The sequence below is a fragment of the Haemaphysalis longicornis genome, unplaced genomic scaffold (assembly GCF_048455015.1).
Source record: "Haemaphysalis longicornis isolate Haplotype H1 unplaced genomic scaffold, Haemaphysalis longicornis Haplotype H1 scaffold_316, whole genome shotgun sequence".
Taxonomy (NCBI): domain Eukaryota; kingdom Metazoa; phylum Arthropoda; class Arachnida; order Ixodida; family Ixodidae; genus Haemaphysalis; species Haemaphysalis longicornis.
This window is the reverse complement of record NW_027526341.1, coordinates 48280-74058: the sequence shown is the minus strand read 5'-3', so window position 1 is coordinate 74058 and position 25779 is coordinate 48280. Positions and strand designations below refer to the sequence as shown.

The 25779-nt window shown below is 51.9% G+C and overlaps 1 protein-coding gene across 1 annotated transcript in view; it reads right to left on the bottom strand.

Annotated features, from left to right (window-relative positions):
- LOC144177816 (uncharacterized) overlaps positions 1–25516 on the bottom strand; it is a 32581-nt gene extending 7065 nt beyond the window's left edge. Inside the window, exons 1-7 of the mRNA XM_077705401.1 lie at positions 25325–25516; positions 21312–21416; positions 19393–19530; positions 8634–8857; positions 8331–8481; positions 7208–7334; positions 5576–5788 (exon numbers count right to left, since the gene is read on the bottom strand). Coding sequence (XP_077561527.1) covers positions 5576–5788; positions 7208–7334; positions 8331–8481; positions 8634–8857; positions 19393–19530; positions 21312–21416; positions 25325–25516 — 1150 coding nt within the window. The remainder of the gene's footprint in view (positions 1–5575; positions 5789–7207; positions 7335–8330; positions 8482–8633; positions 8858–19392; positions 19531–21311; positions 21417–25324) is intronic.
- Positions 25517–25779: the final 263 nt, after the last annotated feature.

Sequence of the window (25779 nt, the reverse complement as noted above, 5' to 3'; positions counted from 1 at the left end):
CAGAGAGATCAGAAGACACACGTCTGCACGCTACAGCGCCGTGGGCCCAAACTGGAGGCCCCGCTTTATTCCACCTCGTGCCCAGCGCGCCCCGCAAGCGCGTGGTCAGCACTCGCCACTCGTGGCTCAGCCCCAGCGTCATCGTTCCTGGAGCGTGCCCGTTTGCGGCAGCAGACGACGCAAGCTGCTGGGGCGCCGCCACATAGCCCCCCCCTCTTCAGACGGAGTGTCGGCAAAACGGACAGTCTTTGCGCTGGGATGTTCGCGGGTGGGGCTGCGAACGGAGGGGAGAGTGGTGGTGTTCAAAGTGGAGTGGTGGATGGTGGTGTCGAAGGCAGGCGGTTCAGCCTCGGTGAAAGCGGGCTTGAGGCGATCGATGGAAACGACAGTGTCGCGGCCGTTAACGCGAACTGTAAACGTCTTTTCGCCGCGTGAAATGACGAGATGAGGGCCGGTGTAGGGCGGTTGAAGTGGCCGGCGGGCACTGTCGACACGGATGAAAACGTATTGGCTGACAGAAAGACTTGGGTGAATAAAAGTGGGTTTTGTGGAACACGGCCGTGGCGGTTGGGGACGGATATAGCTGAAAAACCGGGTTAAATCCTTTACGTAGGATGAGCCAGGAGAGGAAGGGTTATCTTGAGGCTGTGGAGGGACCAGGAAGTCTGCCGGTAATCGCAAAGACGTGCCGTAGACCATTTGCGATGCGGCACAACCAAGATCATCTTTGACGACAGTGCGCAATCCTAGCAGCACAAGAGGAAGGTGAACTGCCCACTGCTCAGGTGATTCGTGAGCCATCAGCGAGGCCTTGAGCTGACGATGAAACCTCTCGACCATGCCGTTGGCTTGAGGATGATAGGCCGTTGTTTTTAGGTGAGTAACACCGAGTAGGCATGTCAAGTGGCGAAAGAGTGTGGACTCAAATTGGCGGCCACGGTCTGTGATAATCTCCGACGGCACGCCAAAACGGGCGATCCACGTCGACATAAGCGTGGAAGCAACAGTCTCAGCCGTAATATCGTCGATTGGAGAAGCCTCCGGCCAGCGGGTAAAACGGTCGATCACTGTCAAGATGTAGCGGCAGCCCTTAGATGGTGGTAGTGGGCCAACAAGGTCCACGTGAATTGTGGAGAACCTTGAGTCCGGTAGTGGGAAAGTAGCCAGAGGCGATGTGGTATGCCGAGAGACCTTGCATTGTTGGCAGGCGAGGCAGGAACGGGCCCAGGCGCGTACGTCAGTATTCATGCCCGGCCAGACGTATCTCTCGGCAATCAAACGCCGTGAGGCACGAACTCCAGGGTGAGAGAGACGGTGAATAGAGTTGAAGGCAATGCGCCTGAGAGACGCAGGAAGGTACGGCCGTCTGCGGCCTGAGACCGGGTCAATGTCGCAAACGATGCTGATTCCCGAATCAGGGCATAGAATGTCCTCGAGTTGCAGAGAGGAGCTGTTTGAAGAACGTAGAGTTCGGAGCTCCTCGTCATCGCTTTGGGCTTGGGCCAACTCCTGAGAACTGAAACCGGGGCGCTGTATGGCGGAAATACGGCTAAGGGCGTCGGCTGGAATGTTGTTAACTCCTTTGACATGCCGAATGTCCGTCGTAAACTCTGCAAGATAAGCCAAATGTCGCGTCTCTCGGGGAGAATATGTAGTCTTCGATGACTTGAAGGCGTTCGTAAGAGGCTTGTGATCGGTGAAGATCACGAAGCTGCGGCCTTCGAGGAAAAAGCGGAAATGCTTCACAGCGAGGTATGCCGCCAGGAGTTCCCGTCCGAAAGTGCTGTACCGTTGTTCAGTGGGAGAAAGCTTCTTCGAAAAGAAACCGAGCGGGTGCCAGCTGCCGCGGATGTGCTGCTGAAGTACACCTCCAATCGCACAGTGGGAAGCATCTACCATCAGGCTTGTGGGAGCGTTGTGGCGCGGGTGCACGAGGAGGGTAGAAGAGGCCAGGCGCTCCTTGATGGTAGTGAATGCGCGATCAGCGGCTTCAGACCATTCAAGACTGCACTCGGGGGACTTGGGAGTTTGAAGGAAAGTTTCGAGAGGTTGAACAATGGCCGCACATTCCGGGATGAACCGTCGGTAATAATTCACCAGCCCTAGGAAACGGCGCAGTTGGCGCAAGGACTCAGGTCGGGGAAAGTCGATTATGGCCTTCACTTTGTCTGGCAGAGGGCGAATTCCATTGCAGTCAACGAAATGACCGAGAAACTCCAACGACGGCAACCCGAACGCACACTTGTCGCTATTAAGGATGAGGCCATGCTCTGCTAGGCGTTCGAAAACTATCCGCAGATGGTGCAGGTGCTCAGATAGCGATGAACTGGCGACAAGGACGTCATCTATGTAGGCGAAAACAAAAGGTAGACCACGGAGGACGACGTCTATGAAGCGCTGAAAAGTCTGAGCTGCGTTGCGTAACCCGAAAGGCATTCGAGTGAATTCGAAGAGGCCAAACGGTGTAATGATGGCAGTTTTCTTGACGTCATCCGGGGCTACGGGGATTTGGTGGTAGGCTTTTTGGAGGTCAAGCTTTGAAAAGATGGTACATCCACTGAGGTTATTGGTGAAGTCCTGTATATTAGGTAGGGGGTACCTGTCGGGTACAGTGGCCACGTTCAGGGAGCGGTAATCACCACAGGGTCGCCAGTCTCCTGATTTCTTCGGGACCATGTGTAACGACGAGGACCAGTTGCTCGATGACGGGCGAGCAATGCCGATTTCAACCATGTGGTGAAATTCCTGTTCCGCGATTTTATGTTTCTCTGGAGCCAGTCGACGCGCCACGGCGTGCGTAGGTGGACCGGTGGTGATGATCTGATGAACGACGTCATGCTTCACTGGCTTTGTCCAGTCTGGAGGGGCAGTCAGGGAAGGAAACTCGTTCAGCAATTCCCGGTACGGAGAAGGTAGGTCGCAAAGAAGCGTGAATGCGAACGGATGGACTGGAGACGATTTGCCGATGACAGAAAGGCCGGTTGTGGCGTCCAGGATTCTTTTTCGGGCCATGTCAACCAGGAGGCCGAAGTGCGAAAGGAAATCGGCTCCTAGAATGGCGTGACTCACGTTGGCCACGAGGAAAATCCAGCGGAACGCACGGCGTAGGCCGATGTTTACCATCAGGGATTTTTTTCGGTACACGGGAATGCTGGACTTGTTAATAGCTTGGAGATGGCACAGTGGTGCTTGAGTGCGGTCACAGGAATTAGCGGGGAGCACACTCACTTCAGCACCAGTGTCAACTAGGAAACGTTGACCACTGGTGGCATCTGTGATGTAGAAGAGGCGACTGTCGCTGGCTTGGGAATCGGTCGCCGCCGCTAACGATCCCTCGCCTCGTTTCCCGGCCAGCCGCAAGGACGGGTGCAACGTTGCGCCGCTGCACCGAAGCGGCGATGGTACCAGCACAATGAATCAGGGTGTTGAGGTGGCTGGCGCGTTGTGCCTTCCTGGCGAAATACTTGCGGAGACGGGGTACGGCGAGAAGGGCCAAACCGGCGAGCTCGAGGGTTGCGAGGCGGCGGCGAGCTGTAACCAGCCGAGGCGACAAGCTCCTCCAAGTTTTGCATGCGGTCTCGGAGAGCGGCGAGGTCGTCGGATAGCGGTGAGGGCAAAGGAGTAGCAGGCGCCGCCACGGTGGTATGGTCGGAAGATTGAGCGGATGCCACCGTGGACAAAGGCGGATGCAACGTGGCGACTTCCATTATCTTGTCAGCATGCGCGGCCAACGCGGATAAGGGAAGGTCAGAAGCAGTCGCGAGGATCATCTGCACGGAAGAGGGGAGCCGTCGCAGGAAAAGTTCCTTCAACAAACGGGAGTCCGTGGCAGAAGGTGCGTCGCCGAGCAGGGTTTGCAGTTCGTGAAGGAGCTGCGAAGGTCGACGGTCACCCAACTCCTCTGCAGAAAGCAGCCCCTGGAAACGCTGCCGTTCCGAAGGGCTCGTGCGGCTCAAGATGGCAGCCTTCAACGTGTCGTAAGGGTTCGTGGTAGGCGGGTTGGCAAGGATGTCACGAACCTCAACCGCGATCTCAATAGGCAGTGACTGTTGTAGATGGTTGAAGCGGGTCTCTTGCGACGTGATGTGACTCACTCGGAAGCTTGCCTCAGCTTGAAGGAACCACACGTCGGGGTGCTTAGCGCTGAAGGGGGGCAAACGGCAAGCGACGGCGGAGATGCCAGGTGAAGAGGCAGCGGAGGACACAGAAGGACCGCTGGCGTCTCGGGGAGGGTCCATTCTGAGTACGTGGCTCCGCTGCAACGTCCGGGTCACCAAATGTCGCGAATGCGACAGAGAGATCAGAAGACACACGTCTGCACGCTACAGCGCCGTGGGCCCAAACTGGAGGCCCCGCTTTATTCCACCTCGTGCCCAGCGCGCCCCGCAAGCGCGTGGTCAGCACTCGCCACTCGTGGCTCAGCCCCAGCGTCATCGTTCCTGGAGCGTGCCCGTTTGCGGCAGCAGACGACGCAAGCTGCTGGGGCGCCGCCACAACACTATTATAACGGTGACAGGTAGAACTTCTGACAGGCAGAACTTCCTCCAAATCTGCATTTTGGTGGAAGTGCAAGGCATTACACAGTTCGCCACTTTTAACAATTTTTTTTATATTTGTCTTAGTTTTTGGTTTTTCCAAATTCTGTACGACTAATTATCTCCATTTACGCCATTATAATTACGCGTCATTATGCCATTTTCAGTTTTTTTTATTTTTTGGTTTTCCAAAGTTCGACAACTTATCTCTAATTATGCTATTATAACGATAACAAATGTAACTTCTGCCAAATCTGCATTTTTGTGGAAATGCAGGGCGTTACATGGTCCTAGCTGTGGGGGTACTCGGCAAAGAATGCTACACATTAAAAGACACAGATTTCTAAATAAGCTGAACCTATAGGCCGATTTCTTTTTGTTTCACCTCACCACCCTTGGTATGGCACACATGTGCTCGCTTGCTTCTTGACAGTCAATTTGAGTTATTTCTAGCATATGTGTCTATCCTATTTCCTTCGTGTGTCCACCAACTTTTGTGAGAACCATTCATTCGATATCAAGCAGCCAACTTTCTGTGCAATGTATATACATATATATAGTATTCAGCTTCAAATTGAGGTGGGATATGACAGACTACGGATTTTGAAAAAAAAAACACACCTTATATTTGAATAAATACGGTAGTTACCACATCCCTCGCTCTTCCTGTGTAACATAAAGATCTCAAATTTTTCACAATTTGGGAATTTTATGCACCAAAGCTGCACTTGGGATATAAAGGCACACCAGAGTGGAGGGCTCCAGATTAATTTAAACCACCTGGAAATCTTTTACGAGTGCCGAAACCTAAACCTTCGGGTGTTTTCATTTCTTGCCTCCACCAGAAAACCGGCCGCTTCGGCAGTGATATAACCGACGTCCTTGAACTCAGCAGCACAATGCCTTAGACACCAAGCAACTGTGGCAGGTGTAATGAAAGGGTTAAATGTTGGAATGGCTTGGAAACAATGCAGCAGCAAATGCTTTACCCAGCAGGGCCGTGGGCGGAGGGCACGCATGAAGATTGAGAGGGGACTCACTTGATCCTTTGGTGTCTGTCTCGGAGGCCGAGCTGTCGTTGTCTCGACGCGAGGACGCCGAGGAGGTGTGCGGCCGAGGCAGTGGTGCACTGCTGCTGGTCGACTGGGGCAGGTACAGGTGCAGGGGAAACTTGTCCGGCCCCACCAGGGATCCCGGGCTGCCGCCCAGATCCTTGGGACCTCCTCCGAGGCCGCCGCCCGACAGCAGGCCGCCTGCGATTAATCGGCCACCCACACACGTCAATCGAGGCTGCCAGCAGTGGCCCAGGAACACTGGAGCCCCCCTAACCAAAAGATGTAAGTCAATCCAGGTTCCTGCCATTAAGATCATCGAATGAACTTCCATGTGCTAGCTGAAAAACTGCGGCTCAAGAGTCATGCTGCCATGACAGCTGACAGTGTTTCAGGCTTACTTCACCTGGCTTGCAAACCAACTTTTTTTTTTTTTCACTCCTGATGAAAAATGCAACCACACGGGCAACATTTCATTTGTTTGTCTTCTGCGAAGATGCTTAAAAAATCATCAGTGAATACACCTTTTAAAAGATGTGCTTTTACATTGACGAAATAACTTTAAATGGTCATTTGAGTATAATATTTGGTCTTTTTGCAGCCACAGGAAACTTTCAAACTCGTTCATGAGCCATGCCAAGGGAAAATGAAAACTTCTCTGCAGCACATGACGGCATGCTCTTTTAAGCGCAGCTTATGTAAACGCAAACACCGGATATTCCTCTAGTAAATAAATTAATACGAAACTCAATGTTTGAGAGGAACACTGATTGAGGAAGTGTAACTGCCATGATTTTCTATGGTTGAAAGCAGGGAGACAAGACTCTGCTGCAGACGTAAAAAATTGGCTGAAACATATACCCTTGCTTCTAAGCCTACAATGTGCTACAGGGCTTCCCTTTAACTGTCCGTTGTGTTAACCATTTACACTGTAAAGTCAAACTAATAGAGTCAGTGGATGGGGCTAAATCTTTTGGCTACTCTGTTGCACCTCCAAAAGAGAGAAAAATCAAAGCAGTTCCACTCAGGGCCGTACCCAGAGGGGGGGTTTTGGGGGTTCGAACCCCCCCCCCCCCCCCTAAATCTTTTCCAGACAGCACGTAAGCAATACTTACTGTTGCTTTCAGCAAAACTATCCCCTTCCCGAAATCCATAACCCCTCCCGAAAAAAATTCTGGCTACGGCCCTGGTTCCACTCAACGTGAAAGCTGTCGAAGTGCAGAGCAGTGATTTGCCAGAGGGGCTGTGGCATCCTCTCTTGACTGGATTCAGTATCAGCTTGGCGTTAATACCGAAAATAGTCCAGAGAGGGCACCACAGTCACTGAAAAGGCCTATAAAAAGACACTGGATTGAGTTTTCATTAATCTGCGGTATTGATGTGTTAATTCAAGATGGTTTTTATTTGATATTATTGTGTACCTATTTACAGTCTAGATACGCCTCTGTTCAGGTGTGTGATGCCGTGACTACAACGGCTAGATACTGTGACCCCGAACGAGCTGCGACGACAAACTGGGCCCCTAAAGTGCGCCGCACTTCAAACAAATTATCAGCGTGGTGGTTCACGCTCCGACTGCTTATGCCTCGCGGCTGGGCTTATCAGTGGGTAGGCACGTACCAGTATACGAGGGGATTCCAGGGTGACCCATGAAGCTTGCGAGTGAGACAGGGATACCACCGGGAGCTCTGAGATGAGATGTCATCCCTGCGTAGGCTGCTGCAGCTGGCAAGAATGGGGAGCCAACCTGGTGGGAGAGGAGCAAGAGCAGAGAGAGGAATAAACGTTTGATTGGCATTTAAAGGCAGGAAACACTGCTTTATTGGGTTTAGCTTTGTTCCCTCTTTGAGTGAAACGGAACGAGATCCCACTGCATCACTGTCGTACGGTCACATGGTGCAGTTGATTCCGAGCCCGAAACTCCTGCATCAGAAATGTTCCCCGACCGCTTCACTGCCCAACTAGGATACAGAAGTGCGACAAATATGAAGGAAAAAATTGGTGCAGCTCGCACTCGTAGTGCAAGGCTGGAGAAACAGCGGAGCTGGGGAGTCTATCTAGCTTTTTGGTTTTGCTAGGTGTTGCTAGACTTCGTTAGGTTTTGTTAAGTTTTGCTAGGTTGTTAGGTTCGTTAGGTTTTGCGATGTTATTGCAAGGCTAGGCTAAGTGTTGAGGGGCGAAGCCAAGTTCTACAAGGCTGTTAAGGTCGGTACCCCACACTGACAGCAGATCCCAGGGGTAAAGAAGCTAAATCGACCCCTCGCTCCACTGTTTTTCCAGCCTTGCACCATTATTGCAAGCTTCTCCAATTTCTTTCTTTCTTTTTTTTGCAGCTTAGTAGCCCAAGAAAGACCATCACCTTTAAAATGGTATAGTAATCGGCGCGCATACACGTATGCCCCTTGTTCTCACACTCGAACAGGTGTGAAAGCTGGCTTCACTGTTATAATACCCCATCTGTGGTGATGCACACTTACAGGGGGTGCAGTTCTTTCTTGATTTTTTTTTTTTTTTTTTTTTTGCTAATGTTACCGGACCAAGCTCAAGCTTGAACAGCTCCGCTATTTTGAAGAAAATACTACAAACTTTCAGCTAGGTTAGCTTTCCGCCTCTGAGAAACAATTTAACTGAAAACACAAGCCATTCCGCATATATGCGTGTGAATCGGCCACTAGCGACTGCTGGTTAAGCAGACGTGCTGCCGCGTTGCCCCAAAAGTGACTTGGAAGAGGCGCGTGCTCACCGAGATTGGAGCGCTGGCAGCAGTGGCACTGAGAATGCTGGCTGCGGAGTGGGGCGACATTCCTGGGTGGAAGCCCCGGGGCGAGACTGAGCTGCGGTCAGAGTCCCTGGCATCGTGCTTCACGCTGGCCGGGGTGGGGCTCCCGCTGACGCTGCGGGGGTGTCAGAAGCGACTCAGAGGGCGAGGGCACAGTACAGAGCACGCGGTGCCAGCCAAGTGTGTCTAGTTTATTTATTTATTTATTTACTGGTTTACGTATTTACTTATTTATGCGTTTACGCCTGTTCAGCCACCCTTCCCTACCTGCTGGCAGTGCTGCCCGAGGAACTTCCTCGGGGCTTGCTGAGGTTGAGTGGTGTGTCGAGGTCGGGTGCCGGGTCCGGGGCCGCGGCGCTAGGCGTGGGTGTTCGGGTGCCCGAACAGGAGTTGTGGGGCACCAGGCGCATGGTGGGCGTCAGCGGACTGCCCGAGAGTGGGAGCAGGGGCGCGGCACCAGTCACCCACGGCTGCAGCGGAGACATGGCCGCCTGCTCCAAAGAAGAAAAAGGAAAGGGAGGGGTGGTCAGGCACGCCAAACTTCGATGCACTCCTCAATGGGTGAGGAGGTGTCAGAACAGACAGCTAAAGGACAACTCTATTCCCTGACATTGGTATCAAGGCACTGCTCATAATGACCAGTGGAAGGGCATGCCCTGCCTCCCTAATACGGGATGGAAACAGGGGCAGAATGCAATCTCAATTTTTAGAGAGAAAGAGGGAGAGTGGCATGAGAGATGAGAAACAGCATTTAGTGATGGTGAAGGAAAAAATTCAGAAACACGAATGCTTAATCAAATGTGGTGGTGCCTCAAACAAACTCATACCCACTTAGAGGGAGTGGCCAAAAAAATTGTTTTAGTCTTGAAAACCAATAAGGTGAGGCGAAAATAGGGGGCAGAAGAAATGATTTAATCAGTCCATTGAATAGACAGAGGAAAAGAAAAAAGAAATAGGAGAGGGGAGGGATGGGACTACGAAATAAAAAGTCAACCTGTTCTGAATATTTTAGCATAACAGAGAAGTTGCCGCTGAAATGAAAGGGGGGACGGCGTGATTCACATCTTTGCGACAATGCTCGTGTGTGTGAATTCCCTTCTTTATTCTCGTCTAAGCTGTTTTTCATCACAATATGCAAAGCCAACTATCAAAGTTCGAACGTTAGTGGCATGGGAGAGAGAGAGAGAGAGAGAGAGAGAGAGAGAGAGAGAGAGAGAGAGAGAGAGAGAGAGAGAGAGAGAGAGAGAGAGAGAGAGAGAGAGAGAGAGAGAGAGAGAGAGAGGGGGGGGCAGGGGGGGGTAGTCACTCATGCAGGATGACACCACTCCCATGAACCCACTCCTGGCTTGCGTGAGAAAAGTTTAGGTACGCGTGTGAGAGTGCATGCTTGCGCATGTCTACGTACTATATAGATATAGATGTATACGTACTATATACACCTGTCATCACATTCAGTCTTCTCACCGATTCCTCGGAAATACAGATTAACAATGAATTCTCTTTCATTCTGCTACCCATTACTGTGCAGCGCGTCTGAACTTTGGTAACGAGAAAGGAGCAGGGAAGTTCGTGCCAATTTGTGCTCATGGCATGACAAATAGAGTGGGAGGGGAATGGCTAGGAACACATTTACCATCACGCAAATTCTGCTCGGACAATTCAGCCAAATATCTGTAGATTTCTACTTAGGGACTGAGAAGGCTGCACTAAGCCTATAATTAGTAATCACTTACATCGCGCCTAATTTTAGTGCTGAATGCTCAATACTGCAAACAAAAGCATCACTGTGAAGCAAAAAGCAAGTAGAAGTAACAATTTTTTCGAATAGTGCTTTAGTGGCAATTTGTCGGTTTTTCTTTTTTTTTTTTTTTCAGGAGAAAGTAGGGGGAGTTGACAGGCCAGAAAGAACACGACCGACTGGAGAAAAACAAGGTAGCAGACACATGACAGGGTCATTCTTCCAGGTTATCCGTTATATTTTTGTGTTTGCTTTTTTCGCATGCCAAATAGTAACAGGCCAGGAGCCGCAAGGGGGGAAATTCGCTGAAACTGAATTTTTTTCTCACATCTCACAAAATCAGCGAAGAATCTGAAACTCCTGGAAAACGAGAACGGGAGTTTTTGGTACGGGCACGTACACGCACGCTAGCACGGGGCTCGGTAAACACAAATAGGGGCATATAGCAGAGAGAGTCGCCGCAGTACCAACTCCTCCCATCTCGGGCTCCGTTCCACCGCGCCGCGGCGCGCACGTCGGAAGCGCGCGATGTACGTGCGCCCCAGTTGGCAGGCGTTTTGGCAAAGTTGCGTGAAGCGGGTTGCTACAATTGAATTGTACTTGCAGCGCGAGAGGAGACAAGCAGCGAGCGGCGGCGGCGGCTGCATATTTGATACGGCACCGTCGTTGTCCGCATTCGGGGAAGATGCGCTCCTTTTTCGCGCCGCTCTAGGCTCGCTAAGAAGAACCCCGCCTCGCGCTAAGTGCGCAGCTGGTCCGCGAACACGCGGCCCGCTTTTGTGCCCGGCCAGCGGCCCTTCTCACTTATTCATCCCCGACGAGACGGACCGCTTTGCGCTGATCTAATCACGACTGCTCTCTCCGTCTCATTCTCTCTATCGTCCGCGCTACCTTTATCACCGTCCCTTTTCGAGTCCCGCCGCGCCGCCGTGCGTTCTCCCTACGTTTTTCTCGCTGTCAGATTCGTCCGGATTCGCGCGCAAAGCGCGGGAAATCGCCGTCGAAAAGGACGAGCGCGCGCGAATCGGCACGGGAGCCGTAAATCTCAACTTTCTGATCGACGCCGACCGGGTGGATAGCAGCTCAAGGACGGATTCGTGGCTCTTCTCTGGGGAAAACCTGGCGCTCTACGACGTTATCCAAACACGCGTTTCTGGACACAGCCTTAGGTGAGAACAAATAACACTGAGTAGATGCGCGGGATGTTTCAGAAAGCGCTGAAGTTAGCCGTAAGCAAGAAGCTCGGACGAGTGACGTTAATGGTCAAGTGCCGTTAAATGTCTTAAACGTCTCAAGTTCGTACACTATGTAAAACGTCCTCAGCGATACAGCATCCAGCATACTCGAAAACCTTAGCTGCAGTAGAAGCCTGCCATAGCACCGATACCACAAAAGTCGCCGTTCTTGGCGCCACAGACTACGATCCAAATAACTCCATAAAAAAAGAAAGAGGCGGCGGAAGGGGGCAAACGTTTCCCATCTTCTGTCTATGAATGGGTAACGACGAGCGCACGCACACGAACGTGAGCGAGCCGCGTTGTCACGTCCCGATGCGCGGTCGCATCACCGGCTCTCGTCAACAAAAACAAAAGGGGACAAAGAAAACAAGGGGGAAGGTTTAAGCGGCTCCGTATGGTGGCTTCACCCCGGCACGGGCTCGGCTGCTGCGAGCGCCGAAAAGTCTCGCAGCAGACGACGTCCGCGAAGGGCCATTTTTCTTGTCAACGTGTCCCGCGCCCAGGGCGGCATCGCTATTTCGAGAATCGCGCCCAAGCGCTCGCTCGCCCGCCTCGCGTCCGAAAAATCGGGGAGAAAAGTGTTGCGAAGAACGGCTGCGGGGAGGACGCGACGGAAAGAATACACACATACGGCGGGAAACAGAAAAACAAAGAACACCCGCGCGCGCCCGGGAACAAAAAATGAAGGTGAGCGGGACCAAAGCGAAGCCCTGCGGCACACACGTATCAGAGGGCGGCGTATACGTCCAGGCTAAACTGAGCGGGCGAAGCAGCCTGGAAGAAAAGAAACGCCAGGAGTGACGGTGATGCTGATGAGCAGCCGCAGCAGCGCAGCGGGAAGGCATCGATAAGCACGCGCCGGCGACTGCCAAAAGCGTTGACACTTCGACAGTTCGACATGCCTCCTGCCCCCTCCCCGGAGTTTTTCCTGCGCTGTTGCAACTTTTTTGCCCAATCGGTTTTGCTGCGTCAGCACCCCCCTACCCCCGCTCTTTTCTGTCATACCTTAACTTCCTCTCTCTTCCTTTCCTCCGAACACTTCATCTTTTGCCTGTTCCTTTGCCAGACGTTCCGAAAATCGCTCGTTTTCGTACTAAACGGCTCGCTAGGAATGTGGCTCCACTTTAAAGTAAGAAGATAAAAAAAATAACCCAAATAATGATTTTCTAAAGGGGGCATAAATACGGGGAGGTAGAAACCAACCGAAAACACAAATTGGGTCGCTTATTGCAGTTAACAGAACTTGGATCAAATCGTACGGGTCTCAAACAAGAAGACAACCATGTGGATTGGTTAGCGAGTGTTGTTGAATTGTAACACTTGGGATACTTGCGCCAATAGATGTGAACTCCCGTGTACCTCTTCTTGTCTCCGAGCAGCAAAAATGTGCCGCTGAATAGTTGATTACACGGGTTACGCCGCAAACTGCAGACACAAGCAACATTTCGAAGAATTCGCTTTAGCCCTTGTGAAGTTATCATTCGAGAAATGAACAGCCCTTTTCCGTTACCTTCAGCTAAAATTGTCTGGCTTCGCCTCATTGCTCTTACCCGAGCTTAGTGCAAAGTTCTTTTTTTCTCGAGGCCCAACCAACCTCTGAAACTGAAACTATGTGAATGTCACACCCGTGTACTCGTAGCATTTGTCAATTTCCATTAAACACATATTGCTTACTTCAAGCAGGTTTTTAGGAACCAAATAGAGCGCAAGCCGTGTTGAGAATACGCCGGACTTGGACGCTACTCCTGTACACTATTCGCAAATAGGCGACTGCTATCAATGACATATCGCGAAATAAATACACAATTCCGGGAGTGTAAATTATGCGGAGAAGCAAACAGTTCAAGTACTATACTCCCGGAACACCAAGCTACCGGCGGCTTTTAGAAAAGGCTACAATAGGACACAGACGCATCCCTTCTGCCCCCAGCCAATCAAGCCTTCGGAGACGGGGTTCGCAAGCATTCAAAAGCACGCCAGAAACGAGCGCATCAGCGCCCGCGCTACGCCATAAATCTCTCCCGGCCTGCGGAAAACGCGCCACGTTTTTCCTCCACAAAGCAGCGTTTTCCGAGGATGCTTTGTCCCTACAGACAGGAAGAGCGGGTATATATACGCAAGCGCTAGGAACCGGCGCTACGCAAACAGCCCCGTACACAGTCGCAAACGGCGCGAGTGCATTCTCGAGCGGCGCTGGAGCGCAGGCACTTTGCGAGGCGAGGGGAAGCGCGACCCGGGGTCGGCGGCGGCGCGGGTTTCCTTCATTATTCAATCGAGCCCCGCTGCATTGGGCCATTAAATATTAATAGGCCAAAACGCGGAAGACTCGTCAACAATGGAGAAGAGAGGAGCTCGGTATCCACTCCGCGGGAAGCAAGCCGGAGGTTCATAGGAAGGCGGCGAGGGCGGAAGGGGGGGGGGGGGGAGCGGCGATTTCCCCGCCACTTATAGGCGGAACCTTTGATTCTGCCGTTATATCCCCCCTGCCCTCCTCATCGGGCTCCCACCCCCTCCGCAACACGGCTCTGATTTACTGTCCTCGTCTCTGGCAGTATTTCTCGCTCCCCCTTCAGTGCGGCTGCCTGTCTTTCCACGTTTGCCGCCGGCGATTCCGCGCGCTTCCTTATATATGCACTCGGATTGCACGACCCGCTTTCGGAAGTCCGTGGGCTTTTGTCAGGGGGTCAGCGCAGGCCCGCTGTGCCGGTTGCTGCATGGGCAGCGCTTGAGGGTGTAACGCATTAACGGGACGCATTAAAGCGCCGTTTTTGCACAAATCTCGAATTCGACTAAACTCTATAGTTCATCTCACAAGCTACATGCAGCACTGTGGAGGCTACATTGTTGTCCCCCTCAGGCCGCCTAACTCACCGCGAAGGAAGCGACAAAAGGCGCGGGGCCGTGCGGTGCCACTTGCCGAGAGGGGAGAAGGGAGTGTCCTTTCAGGACCCCCTTCACGGCGGATTAGGCGCCCTCAGTGGGCGCACTATTGATAACAATGTAGCCTCCACAGTGCTGCAGCTAGCTTGTGATATGAACTATAGTTTTGCACTTTCGATTAGAATTAGAGTGGTTTAAACTTGCGCCCTATTTGGATCGAATTCGCGAACGCTGTGCTTTAGACAAAGCAATAAATGGACAGAGGAACGGAACGAGGATTGAATCATGTTTAAAATGTCCTCTTAAACCGCTTAAAAAGCCCTCGACACAGAGCTTGAATTCAATGGCTCAGCTGCGAAACGGAACCGACCTAATCAAACCAAAAACTGTTAACTGTCTCCCTACGCACTGCAGCACTATTGCTCAGAACTAGCGCTAACTACTAATGACGTCTGTGGGATTTTGTCTGCGTAGGCTATAACTCGTCGATAAATTACTTTCACACGTGCTGGCTCCTTCTGTGCCTCATGGGATTATATGCGTTAGCTTCGCAAACGGAATGATATCTGTATAGGCGTAGAACTGCTGTTGCTAAAGTAAGCTTGCAACACACTTTTGAAGCATATACGCGCAGATAATACGAAGACAGCACAGATGTACCCGTGTCTCAAGTTCGGCATACTCAGACAAAGCAACATCAAAAATACTTCAAATACAAACAATTAAAAAAATACTAGTAACGAGAGCTTAATGACTCGGGATCCGAAGACGGCCTTTCAACAAAGCGTCCGCATTGAAGAAAAGAATTCAAGGAAACGGTAGATGTTATGCGTACCACCTGGTTTGACAAAAAAGGAACTGTTAGGTCGGCAGCGGTGCAGCGGTTTTAACGCAGCGCCACCACAGCAAATTCCGCCGCTGGCTCGGGACTAGGCTTGACGTCACCCCTTCCGGTACACTCTGCTGTTCAGTGGTGCTCTGTTTGCAGATTGACGGCGCAAATTTTAAATGCAGAGCATTTCAGTAACTCACGATGTCACCCGCGTTGACGTCCGTAGTCGTAGTCCGCACCCCTCCCCCTACACTATATATAAAAAAAAATACTATCCGGCACCTGGTTTCGATCCCTCGACCCTGCGGGCGGAACGCAATGTACATGGTGCTCTACCCACTGCGCCACAAAGCCGACACAGAATGGGAGGCTACGAACGCGCCTTATATCCTTGACTCATTCAAACTACGTCAAGAAGCTGCTGATACAACGCATTCACTACCACCAACTCCCCAAACACTAAACGTTAACGCAATACACCCACCCCCTATGCGACGCATTTACTCGAGTCCCCCTCGCGGGGAGATGAGCCCAATTTTTTTTTGCCGACAAAGTTTAATTTCGCTACCTAATTTCATGATTCCAGATCAAGAAAACAGATTTCCCCGCCGAATACACGCCGGCAAAATCATATAAAAGGTTCAAAGTTCCCATTAAAACAACAGCAAAAAAACCCGCCGCGGTGGCTCAGTGGCTAAGGCGTTGCGCTGCTGAGCACGAGGTCGCGGGTTCGATTCCCGGCCGCGGCGGCCGCTTTTCTGATGGAGGCGAAAAGCAAAAACGCCCGTGTGTACGAGATTTCGGCGCACGTTCAAGATCCCCAGTCCCCAGGTGGTCAAAATTAATCCGGAGCCCTCCACTACGGCGCGCCTCATCGCCTGCGTTGCGTCGGCGCGTTAAACCACACAATCAATCAATCAAAACAACAGCAAAAAACGTTTTCTTTTACCCTATTCTCAGCTATCTGATCATGTCGCGCCGAGCTATAAGCTTCCGTTCGCAAAAAGAGAAATAAATTTCTCGCGTGGTTATTATTCTGTTTTGTCACCATGTGTATGGTAATTTAAACTGCGCCTACCTACGGCACCACCTCATTCGCGAACTTAGTTTTCGCGGTAATGAACCCAACCTTGTAGAACGGGCGAAACTTTTTTTTTTTTTCGAGGGGCGAGTGGAGAGGGTCGGTAGGGAAAATAATTCCCGGTCTTCCACCCAACGGAAGAAAAACTTCAGTAAGTGCAACTTCACAGACGTGCCGGCTTAGAACAAAAGAGATGCGAGGCCGTAGCGAAGTGATGCGGGAACCAAAACGAAACAAAATATTCGCGCAGCCTTTTATTCATAGGACTGACGTCTGGTCACGCTTGAAACGCGAAAAGAAAGCTGATAGCGCCGGCAGCTAGCTCACTCAGCAGGCGAGCCAAAAAGAAGCTTTCATCACGGGCCGTCGTAAACGTCCGCACCCGCGAGAATAACGGCAATAATGAAGAAGCGAACGAGCATCTAGGAAATAGTAAATAAACGACACAAACGAAACAGAAGCGAGGGGAACTTCGTAAAGAGAGGCGGCTGGGCGCGCGCATGACTGAAAGGTATTCAAGAGGCCCGCGTCGCACACGACGCGAAACAAAAGCCGCGCTGAAAGCCGACACCCCGGTGATGCATGGCTATGATGATGGCCCTAGCGCGCTTTCCTGGGATTGCAAGCGCTGACAGCCACTCTGCTACTCTGTACTTAATAATTAACCCTAACTTTGTGTATACCTGCCGCGCGCGGTTGCGGGCAACGAAACTGCCGCGCAAGCATATGCGCGGAGAAAGCCAGATGTTTACCCTGAATCTCCCCGGCCGCCTCACAGCCAACCGATGATGATTGGGCGTGGCGACCAAGTTGAGTTATTTTTAACGTGAAAGCAGTCAAAGGGAACGAGTTTAGATGAGGATGCGGATGCGAGTAAAGTGGATGATACCGAGTGATGGAGGACCCTTTCATTGGACATGCCCTGCCCGGCATGCACAACAGCCGTTGCAAGCATACGTGCTAATAACTCCGAAAACTTGCCAGACGAAAGTAAACGAATGCGGTTGCTAAAGCGTTATCAAACGCCCCGCTTATCGAGCGCCAAGCAACAGTGCTACAAGGTACGCCTAAAGTTACTCCCCGCACACAAAAACAAAACAATGTCTGCTTATTCTAGGTATAGAGTTGGCCCACCCCGAGTAATGCTTTACTGCTCCCCGCGCAGCTCGGCGTCAGGCTCTAGCGACGCAGAAATAAATCTCGCCTCACCAACCCTGTTGGGCAGCGCGCTTGCGTGATTTATTGGTCGTTCTCGGTCCACCGCTCAACCACCGAGAGGCCATCTCAGTTACTGCCCCGTTGTTTTCTCCGGTCCGTGGCTCGCTACAGTCACACCGCCCGTAACAGCCGCACGACCAATCGAAGGAGAGCAACGCCGCCAACAATGTCCGCGCCCGCGCACGTAAAGACTGCGCAGCGCACCTATGCGTATACACTTCTCCGAGCATTGTTTACGATGCCGCTCCACGCCCTATGCCCGCAAGGTGGACACCACGCGCGTCCTAACCACACGGGGTTACGACGTCCGATTGATATCTCTGCGCCGCAGCGAGGGATCCATCCGAGCGGCCAACGAGGGGTCCGTGGTTGGCCGGAGATGACAGCGTGTCGATAAAAGACACTGCTGATCCGTATCGGGGTTTGGGTTGTTTCCTTTGGGAAAAAAAAAAAAAAGTCCTTGAGAGCTTTTTTTTGTCCGAGCCTCCTCCTGGGCTCCTCGCGGGAATACCTACCGAGTGACCAAATTCCTTAGGCTGATCCCCGCTTTATGCGTCTTTAGGCGCCCCTTTCACCTGTATACGACCGACCCGTCGTTTGTGAAGGTACATGATACAATTTCCTTCGAGACACGTTGGCCTTCGCGGAGGGAGAGAAACGTCCTCTTGGTGAGCGGACTAAAACGCCCACAGCGGCACACCGGCTACTTTACGACTCGGTGCCGGACTTCGTTACAATCGCACAGTATAGAGGAAGCACAGGACAGAACGATGCTGGATTCTTACCGCAGAGTTTATGGGCTAAATAAACACGCCATGCGGATTATGTCCTCGGCCATGAAGTCGGGTACCGAACGCGGTTGGTCCGGCTTCCCTCTCGCTCTGTTTTGTAATTCCATTACCCCAGGACCTGAAATAGTTTTGTAGTGTGCGCATCGAACAAGCGCGCTGGTAAAATCCCCTTTGCATTACTTTAGCATCGGTTAAGCCCCCGTAAACATCTGCTTCAAGTAATTACACGCTGATAGCAACGCCGTCGGATGCGCCGACATTGCTGTGTACCGCCGTGTTCGGGCCTGATGCGTAGTGCGAATAGAACACGAGGCGTAGACTCACACCAATAGATACATATATAGTATAGACAAATCACAATGGCGCCATTCGACGCCGGCGCCCGTATGACGGCACTGTCTTTCGCAATTTTTTTCCTGACGCTATGAGCTTTTAATAATGAATGTTGTATGGCTTGTATGTTGGACCTTCTATCCCGCTGTTTTCCTTTTCTAAATTTTACCTTTCTCATAGTCTCCAATTTGCCGTGTATACGAATCAAAAGCGTGGTAAATGACCTGATAGCACGTCGAAATTTCAATTGTCTGTTATATGTATGGCTACCACATCCTCGTACGACATGTCAGTGCAGTCGGCCCCGACTCTATATCATTCCGACATCAGCGACCGAATCAAAATATTTATTCTCTCTCTCTCTCTCTCTCTCTCTCTCTCTCTCTCTCTCTCTCTCTCTCTCTCTCTCTCTGCTAAGCATGAGCTCAGCATAGAGGCGTATATCCCAACCTTCTCCGCAATATTTTCACCCGGAGACAAGCTTTAGGGTACAAAAGGATACAAATCGGGGAATATCATGCCACAACGGGGGCTACAGGACCACGACCATGCGGGAAACGGGGTAAAAAATGATTCCGGACAAAATGGTTCCAAAAAATTAGGCTCCTGAAAATCGTGGCGGATACAATGGCCCGGAGAAAGTTCCGGAACCGTGGCATCGGAGACCATTTTCTCCTTGCCTTATCTTCCGGAACCGCATTTTCCGGAACCATTTTCTCCTGAATCATTTTTTTTTTTTTTGGGGGGGGGGGGGGGGGGATTGTTTTCTCTAGGACATTTTTTTTTTTTTTCCGGGGCCACTTTGATTTACGCTAGTCATGCGACAGCCGACAAGACTGCAACGTGCGGAGACTGCAGGCACGGCACAGGGAAGGGACAGTAGTACGGTGCGGCGTGCTCGTCGCGTTCCTTTACCGTGGGCGGTGTGTGCGCGGCCGTGGGTGACGACACGGGCCTCGCCGGCACCCGGGGCAGCGCGGCCTCCAGCATCGGCATCAGCAGAAATCCTTTGGACACTGACGCCGCGGCCATGTACTGACCACTGAGCCGCGCCTACGAGCAATGCACAAACACGCGCGCACCATGTACTGCATACGTACGACGGACGCAGCCTTCGCTCAAAATACTCCGAAGCAGTGTATAAGACGCGTACACAGCCCGGGACTGCAGTAACGATTGCTTCCCTACCCCCGCGGTACTGAGGCCAGCAGTCCGGTCATTGTCGTTATAAATACATTGAGCCGTGAATATCGAACTATAAGAAGCAGAAAGAATTTCTAGGCAGGGATAGACCAATCGTCTTGTCGAGAAAAACGCCGTCATCGAAAGTGATGTCTGTAAGCGCATCATGCATTACATTAAGAAAAATGTCGGTCTAACTGCGCGCTCGCTTTGCACGAATTTTCTTAGCGTTAGCAGCCCATGTGTATGTCGCGGTCACGTTAAGACGTCGAGATTACGACAACTCGGAATAACGCGATTCGGGAGAAAGCAACGGAACAGACCTGTCCGATTTCACACTTTCTTTCATCAACAAAAACAACCACTAAGGACATCGAAACCTTTGCCAGGCCTCGTCCGCTGCGCCCTCATTCAGAAATTATGAGAGACGTGTCAAGCTTTTCTTTCTGACGCGAGTGCATCGAGTCGCGCTCTGATTGTTCCGGCGCCGTTCACCCGACCGTAAGGACATCTCCGCAGCCCTAATTGCAGTCGGCTGCCGACCCGAGGCACACAAAGCCGCCCGATAGACAGTCAGCTGAGGCAGGTGAAGCCATGCGCAGTCTCCACGTCCTCTCACGGACCCTCTCGCACCATTTAACAGCAGCCGCAGAATATGACATAACAGCGGTGACAAAATACCGGAAGGGGTGCGGACAAGCTGGGCATTGACACTGATTCTGCTTTGCCATTCGGCTGTTGCACGCAGCTGGACTTGCAAAAACAACCACCGTGCGAAATCAGATTTCCGCTTTCTTTCTGTCTTTTTTGCCAGAATACTTGCAGCCGCTACAGGTCATGGCTCAACATCCCCCCCCCCCCTTGCCCTTTGCCCTTCAATCTTCGGTCGAGTTCTCCGATGTTCAGTACCTTTCTCTACGGTTCCACAATCCAGACATCCCCCCCAAAAGTGGAAGAATCTGATATCCAAGCTCGAAAGCTCGCTCAACTAATTTCGTCATAAATTAAAACCGTTTTTGCGAGTGTACCGTCTCACATTCCAAAACAGCTCGTGTCCTCGCATCAGCCCCCAGTCGCATGCAACTTTTGCGCGGGGCTCTACGGAACCACGGGCCTGCAAGGCCTGTTGCGAACAGTCGGTTTCACACGCGCGCGCGGTCGATGCGTGAGCATTGGCAAGCTCGCGGAAGCATGCAACGGCGGAGCGAATCAATAGCGGCGGCAGCAGCGGGCATAGCACGCGAACAGAGCAGTAGGCCTAGGAGGGACTGCATCGACAACTGCCGCCGCCACTGAGGGGGAACAACTGGGCCGAAGATGAAGGATGGCGGCCTCGAAATTAGCGCCTCCGCTCCTCGCGGGGCATAATTCTGCCATTAGGGAGGCGAAAACCATTTGTCACGGCGGCCAACGCCGCGGACAAATAAGATCGACCGCGGAGCACGCGAAACCCGAACCAGGCAGCGGCCGCCCTCCCCCCTCCCGGTTCCTCTTCCACCGCCCAAGACAGGGGAGTAGCCGGCGCGAGCGCCGACCGACAACGTGTCGCCTTTTCCCCGTCACAACGCTCAGCCCGAGCTCGGCTCTTTTCGCTCGAAAACGCGCGCAAGGGGATGCAAATGAGTTGAGGGTGAGAGGGCAGGGAGACTCACTTGCAAGTCGTGCAACTTCTGCTGCTGCTCAAGCAGTTGCTCCTGCTGTCGGCGCAGCTCCTCCTGTTGATGCTGGTTGGCCAGACCTTCCTGCTCCAGCTGCGTCTGCCAAGGAAGAGGAAACGCGAGCCGTCAACTGGCCGCTCGCAACCGATAGTGGGAAGACAGTCGAGAGAAGAAGAAGACACTTCCTCACTTATCGCCCGGCCCTCTTTGCGACATTTGTTCTTTTATCTGGCCCCGCGTGTAGAAATGGCAAGGAGGCAGTGAAATGTGCAGTATTTTCCTTCCCATCACCCACGCGGTTGCGATCGATGTTGCGACAGACGCTCATAAAGTCCACGGAAGCGATGTATTTAACGGCAGAAAGGTACAAGAAATCGGTGCTACGTGCCTAGCTGCTGACGTGGAAGGCGCATGCTGCAGCAGTGCAATGTAGTGAGTTTTTCCCCCTCAACATTCTCACGGCGTGTAAGAGCGGAGTCACTGGCTTGCGTGGAATCCTTTTCTGGAATTTTAAGCTTCGTGCTTTGGAAAATGGCTGCTCAGGCGTTTCCCTCCGCGAGAATACTTTGAGAGGTAAGCATCGTGACGTCATAAGTACCCCTATACTGGTACTAAAAAAAAAAAAAAAGAAATTGCCCACGTATCTTCACTCCGCTGCAAGGGCCGTCAAAAAGCAAAGATATTCTGCCGCCCCTTACACGTAAACGCTTCTGTTGTTTCCCACGCCCCATTCTCTCGCTCCTCCCGTGAAAAAAAGGTAAGGGTTTGCTCCAGGCAATTAAATTTTCCCGCGTTCAAATGGTCGTACGCCAACTATTGGAAGCTTTTGTTACTGTTGGACCAGGAATACCACCACGAGGTCCAGGCTCGGGCGCGAGCTCTTTTTTCGTATTTCGGGTCGAAATAGTTTTCATAACGTTTTATTTTTAATCGCATATATCAAGCGCATACCTATTCTCGAATAAAAGAACACTGCCTAGAACAAGTTATGTATTGATGTTTTGCCTCGAATATTCGCAACGTTTTTTTTTTGCTCAAAAATGTTGACAAGGGGAAGTATGGTACAAGATTTAGTGGTTTGCCTATAATTGTTGTTTCAGAATTTCTTTATCCTTAATCGAGTGACAGACGCACAGACAAACGAAAATTTTCAGGTTTAAGTAGCCCAGAATGACTATCGTCTTTAAAAAGGAACGACCTTTTTTTTTGTGATGTTACCAAAAGTTACAAAAGGCCCAGGAAACATGGCACGACAAAGACGCGTCTGAGAGGAAGAATGGCAGCTTGGGTAACACTGTTTCACAAGACACTTGAACGGCAGCGTTGAAAACCGTTCTGCATTGAAAGTACCGAAGTGCACACAAAACACCAAATATATATCTGCGAGCGTTTACGCTCACAAATGACCTGCAAGTACTCACCCACAAAAGCATACGCAATCATGCACATTAGTAATTCCTGCTCTAACAACTTCGGTTTAATTTTACAAAAAAAATCAAGCGTGATCTATTCATGGGGTATAACCATCCGCACGCTAAACAAATGATGCCCACTTATACACACTCAGATTGAATCACAAACAGCCGAGGGAAGAGGAGCTGAAGGCGTACTCTTCTTGACCGGTACTAAGCGCATTTGCGCACGGAACATACTCAGCCTGCAATAACCCCGCTACGAATAGACGGCCTACTTGCCCGTTTGTTCACCACATGGCAGACTCCGAAGTGCGCTTTGTCAACGATTATTCTCGCGAACCACTCCGCCGCCGCATATCCGCAAACGATGACGGTCGCGGTATCATGGTAGTGCATGGTCGCTCGCTGCGCCGACCACGTCTCTCGTAGAAGACGAAACGTCCTCGACTGGGAAAAGGCGTCCCACTACTGCTGGGGTGACAACGACCCACGCAGACGGCCGTCGTGGCGCCGTCATTCTTTTCCCTGAAAGGGTTCACGTCCGCCCCGGCGCGTTGCTTCTCTTTTGTCCGGTGGCGGGCAAAGCCTTGCCGCGGATATGAATTCAAGGAGGTGACGACGAGAGGGGAACAAGGTCAGTGGGAGAGCCGCATTGTTGCTAATGCGCTCCACGTGGGGGAAACAAATGAGGGCTCACAAACGCGCCGCTCCCTTCGCCGAGCCCTGCCGCTGACCCCCCTCCGTCCCCCCCTCTTGTCTAGCCAAACCCGCCGCGAACTGCCCAGCGCGGAGAGGAAACAACAGGATGAGGGGAAACGACAGGGAGCGGCGACTACTGGTCGTCGAACTGCGCTACAAGGTCGAACGCACTCCAGTTGTTCTTCTGCAGAAGATCAGAAACAGCGCGACAGTACCAGTGACTCGGCTCTTGGTACAAGGCGTCGGAGGTGAACGAACTCAGCGGAGAAACTCGCATTTACTCTTTTTTTTTTTTTACTAGCGTAAGGATGAAGCACAACGGAGAGGTCAATTAATCATCGGTTCGCCGTGCAAGGAGTTGACTCGTGTTAGGTTTGGATGACACAACTCGTTTCGGGAAATACGCTTTTGTCGCTTGACCCCGGCGCTTTCCTTCGTGCCAGGCATTTCGCAAAAACACTTGTTGCAGGAAAGTTAACTTGAAAAGGAAACTGCTTTCCAAGCGACTGATTCGAAACACACATTTTGATGATGTTTGAATGTTAATGGCGCAAGGCCAACTAGGGCAAAGAGCTCCAAGAAAGTGATTTGATGAATAGGTGGACAACTAAAGAAACACATTTTCTTGTTGCCCCAGCTATAGCAGCACGCAGATTTCAAGTGTTCGTTCAAAGGAAATCTAAGATATCAGGGCGTCGTTTTCTTCGTGGTAGTTGAACGTGGAAACACTGCAGCCGCTCCCCGATCTACAACACAACTGCGTGCCGCCACCTCTGCTCGGAAGAGGACGCTTTCGACTCCGAGAGATTTGAGTGTCCGAAACCAGCGATAACAGGGACCGGAAACAGGGAGATAATGCACTTAACGTAAACCCCATGCCAGCCCCGTCAGCAGAAACCTCCTGGCGCGGCGCCTTCCGGCCGCCAACGAAGAGGAAGTGCGCACTGGTTGTTTTACTTTCCAGAGCAAAGTGGAACAACGAGCTGTCGTGGGTTTGGTTATCCGAAACGGAAACGTAGATCGCTGCACAATGTGAGTGCGACAGAGAGAGAGAGAGAGCGCGCAAGCCACTTGAGAAAACGTTGAAGAGAACGTAGGTTCATCCACACTAGCGACCGGTCCTGAAGAGGTGGGGTATCTTGAAGGCAACGTGCACTTTGAAGCCTGGCAAGCTCGCGTTCCTCTTCAGCTGTGTCATATTTCTAATTGTGAACCCCCGGCACAGCACTAACACCACAGATCCTCACAAATAATAACGGGAAACGTGGCAAAGCCTCTTGACGAAATGGCACGGCGCAAGCAATAAAACTTGATTGATGGAACTGCGGAGGATTAAGGAATGCGCTGGCGGCGTCCCGGCAAAACGTTCGCGTGCCCTTTATACGAACGTCCGCAAAACATTGCCCTGCGAACTCAGAAGTACAGAAATTCACCACGACTTCAAGCGCTGCTTCATGTCGACAACTCGAAACGCAAAAAATCACCAAGGAGCAAATAAGACGCAGAAGGGTTTGCTGAAGGGCAGGTTGGTATACATTGTACTTCGAAGTAAAACAGGACAAGGAAAGGAACCACAAGCACTGTGGTTTGTGGTTCCTTTCTTCGTCCTGTCTTTTGCGCTGTTTTTTTATTCGTAGCAAATAAGAGCTATATGTAACCGATCCAACGCACGCATTCTGCCTGCATCATCTCCAGCATTCGCAATGCAAAGTGTAAAAACAAATAAAAAAGCGCGCAGCACCGCGCTCCTTCTTCGCTCCCTACGAGCAGCAGCGGCATTCCTTCGAAGTGACCCCATGGCGGCGGTGCCGGCAGCGATAGACAGGTTAGTTTCATTTGTCCTGCGCCCCGAAAGACCCGACAAGGCGCTGTCCAACGCTCATTGGCGATTACGGGCCCCTCTTCTTCCCGGTCGCGGCGGCCTTTGTTACGGGCGCCGAAGAGCTCCGGGTCAAGCTCTTCTTCCCTTAGAACGACGTGGCGTGACCGCTCCCGGAGCGGATTTGCGTACACCAGGCACCCGTACAGCACAACGAGTTGCGCGAGCCAGAGGAGCCCAATTTGGTACGGGCGCCGCGGGGGCATGAGATCGGCTCGGAGAGATCGGAGCGGCGGCGCGGGGTGTCTCGTCACGACCGGACCACGCGCGCGTTCGCCTCGAGCACGGGGTCACCGGGGGTCGTCTAATGCCGTACGTGACAGAACTGGCGATGCGAGGCGTTACGTCGTCGGTCACGCCGGGCTGCACGCGTGCGGTTTGCTCCGACCCTTGTTCATTACCTTTCATTAACGCTGCTGTTTCAGCCTAAACTGCGCTTGTTGCGAACCCTCCTCCGTCTCAACGCACG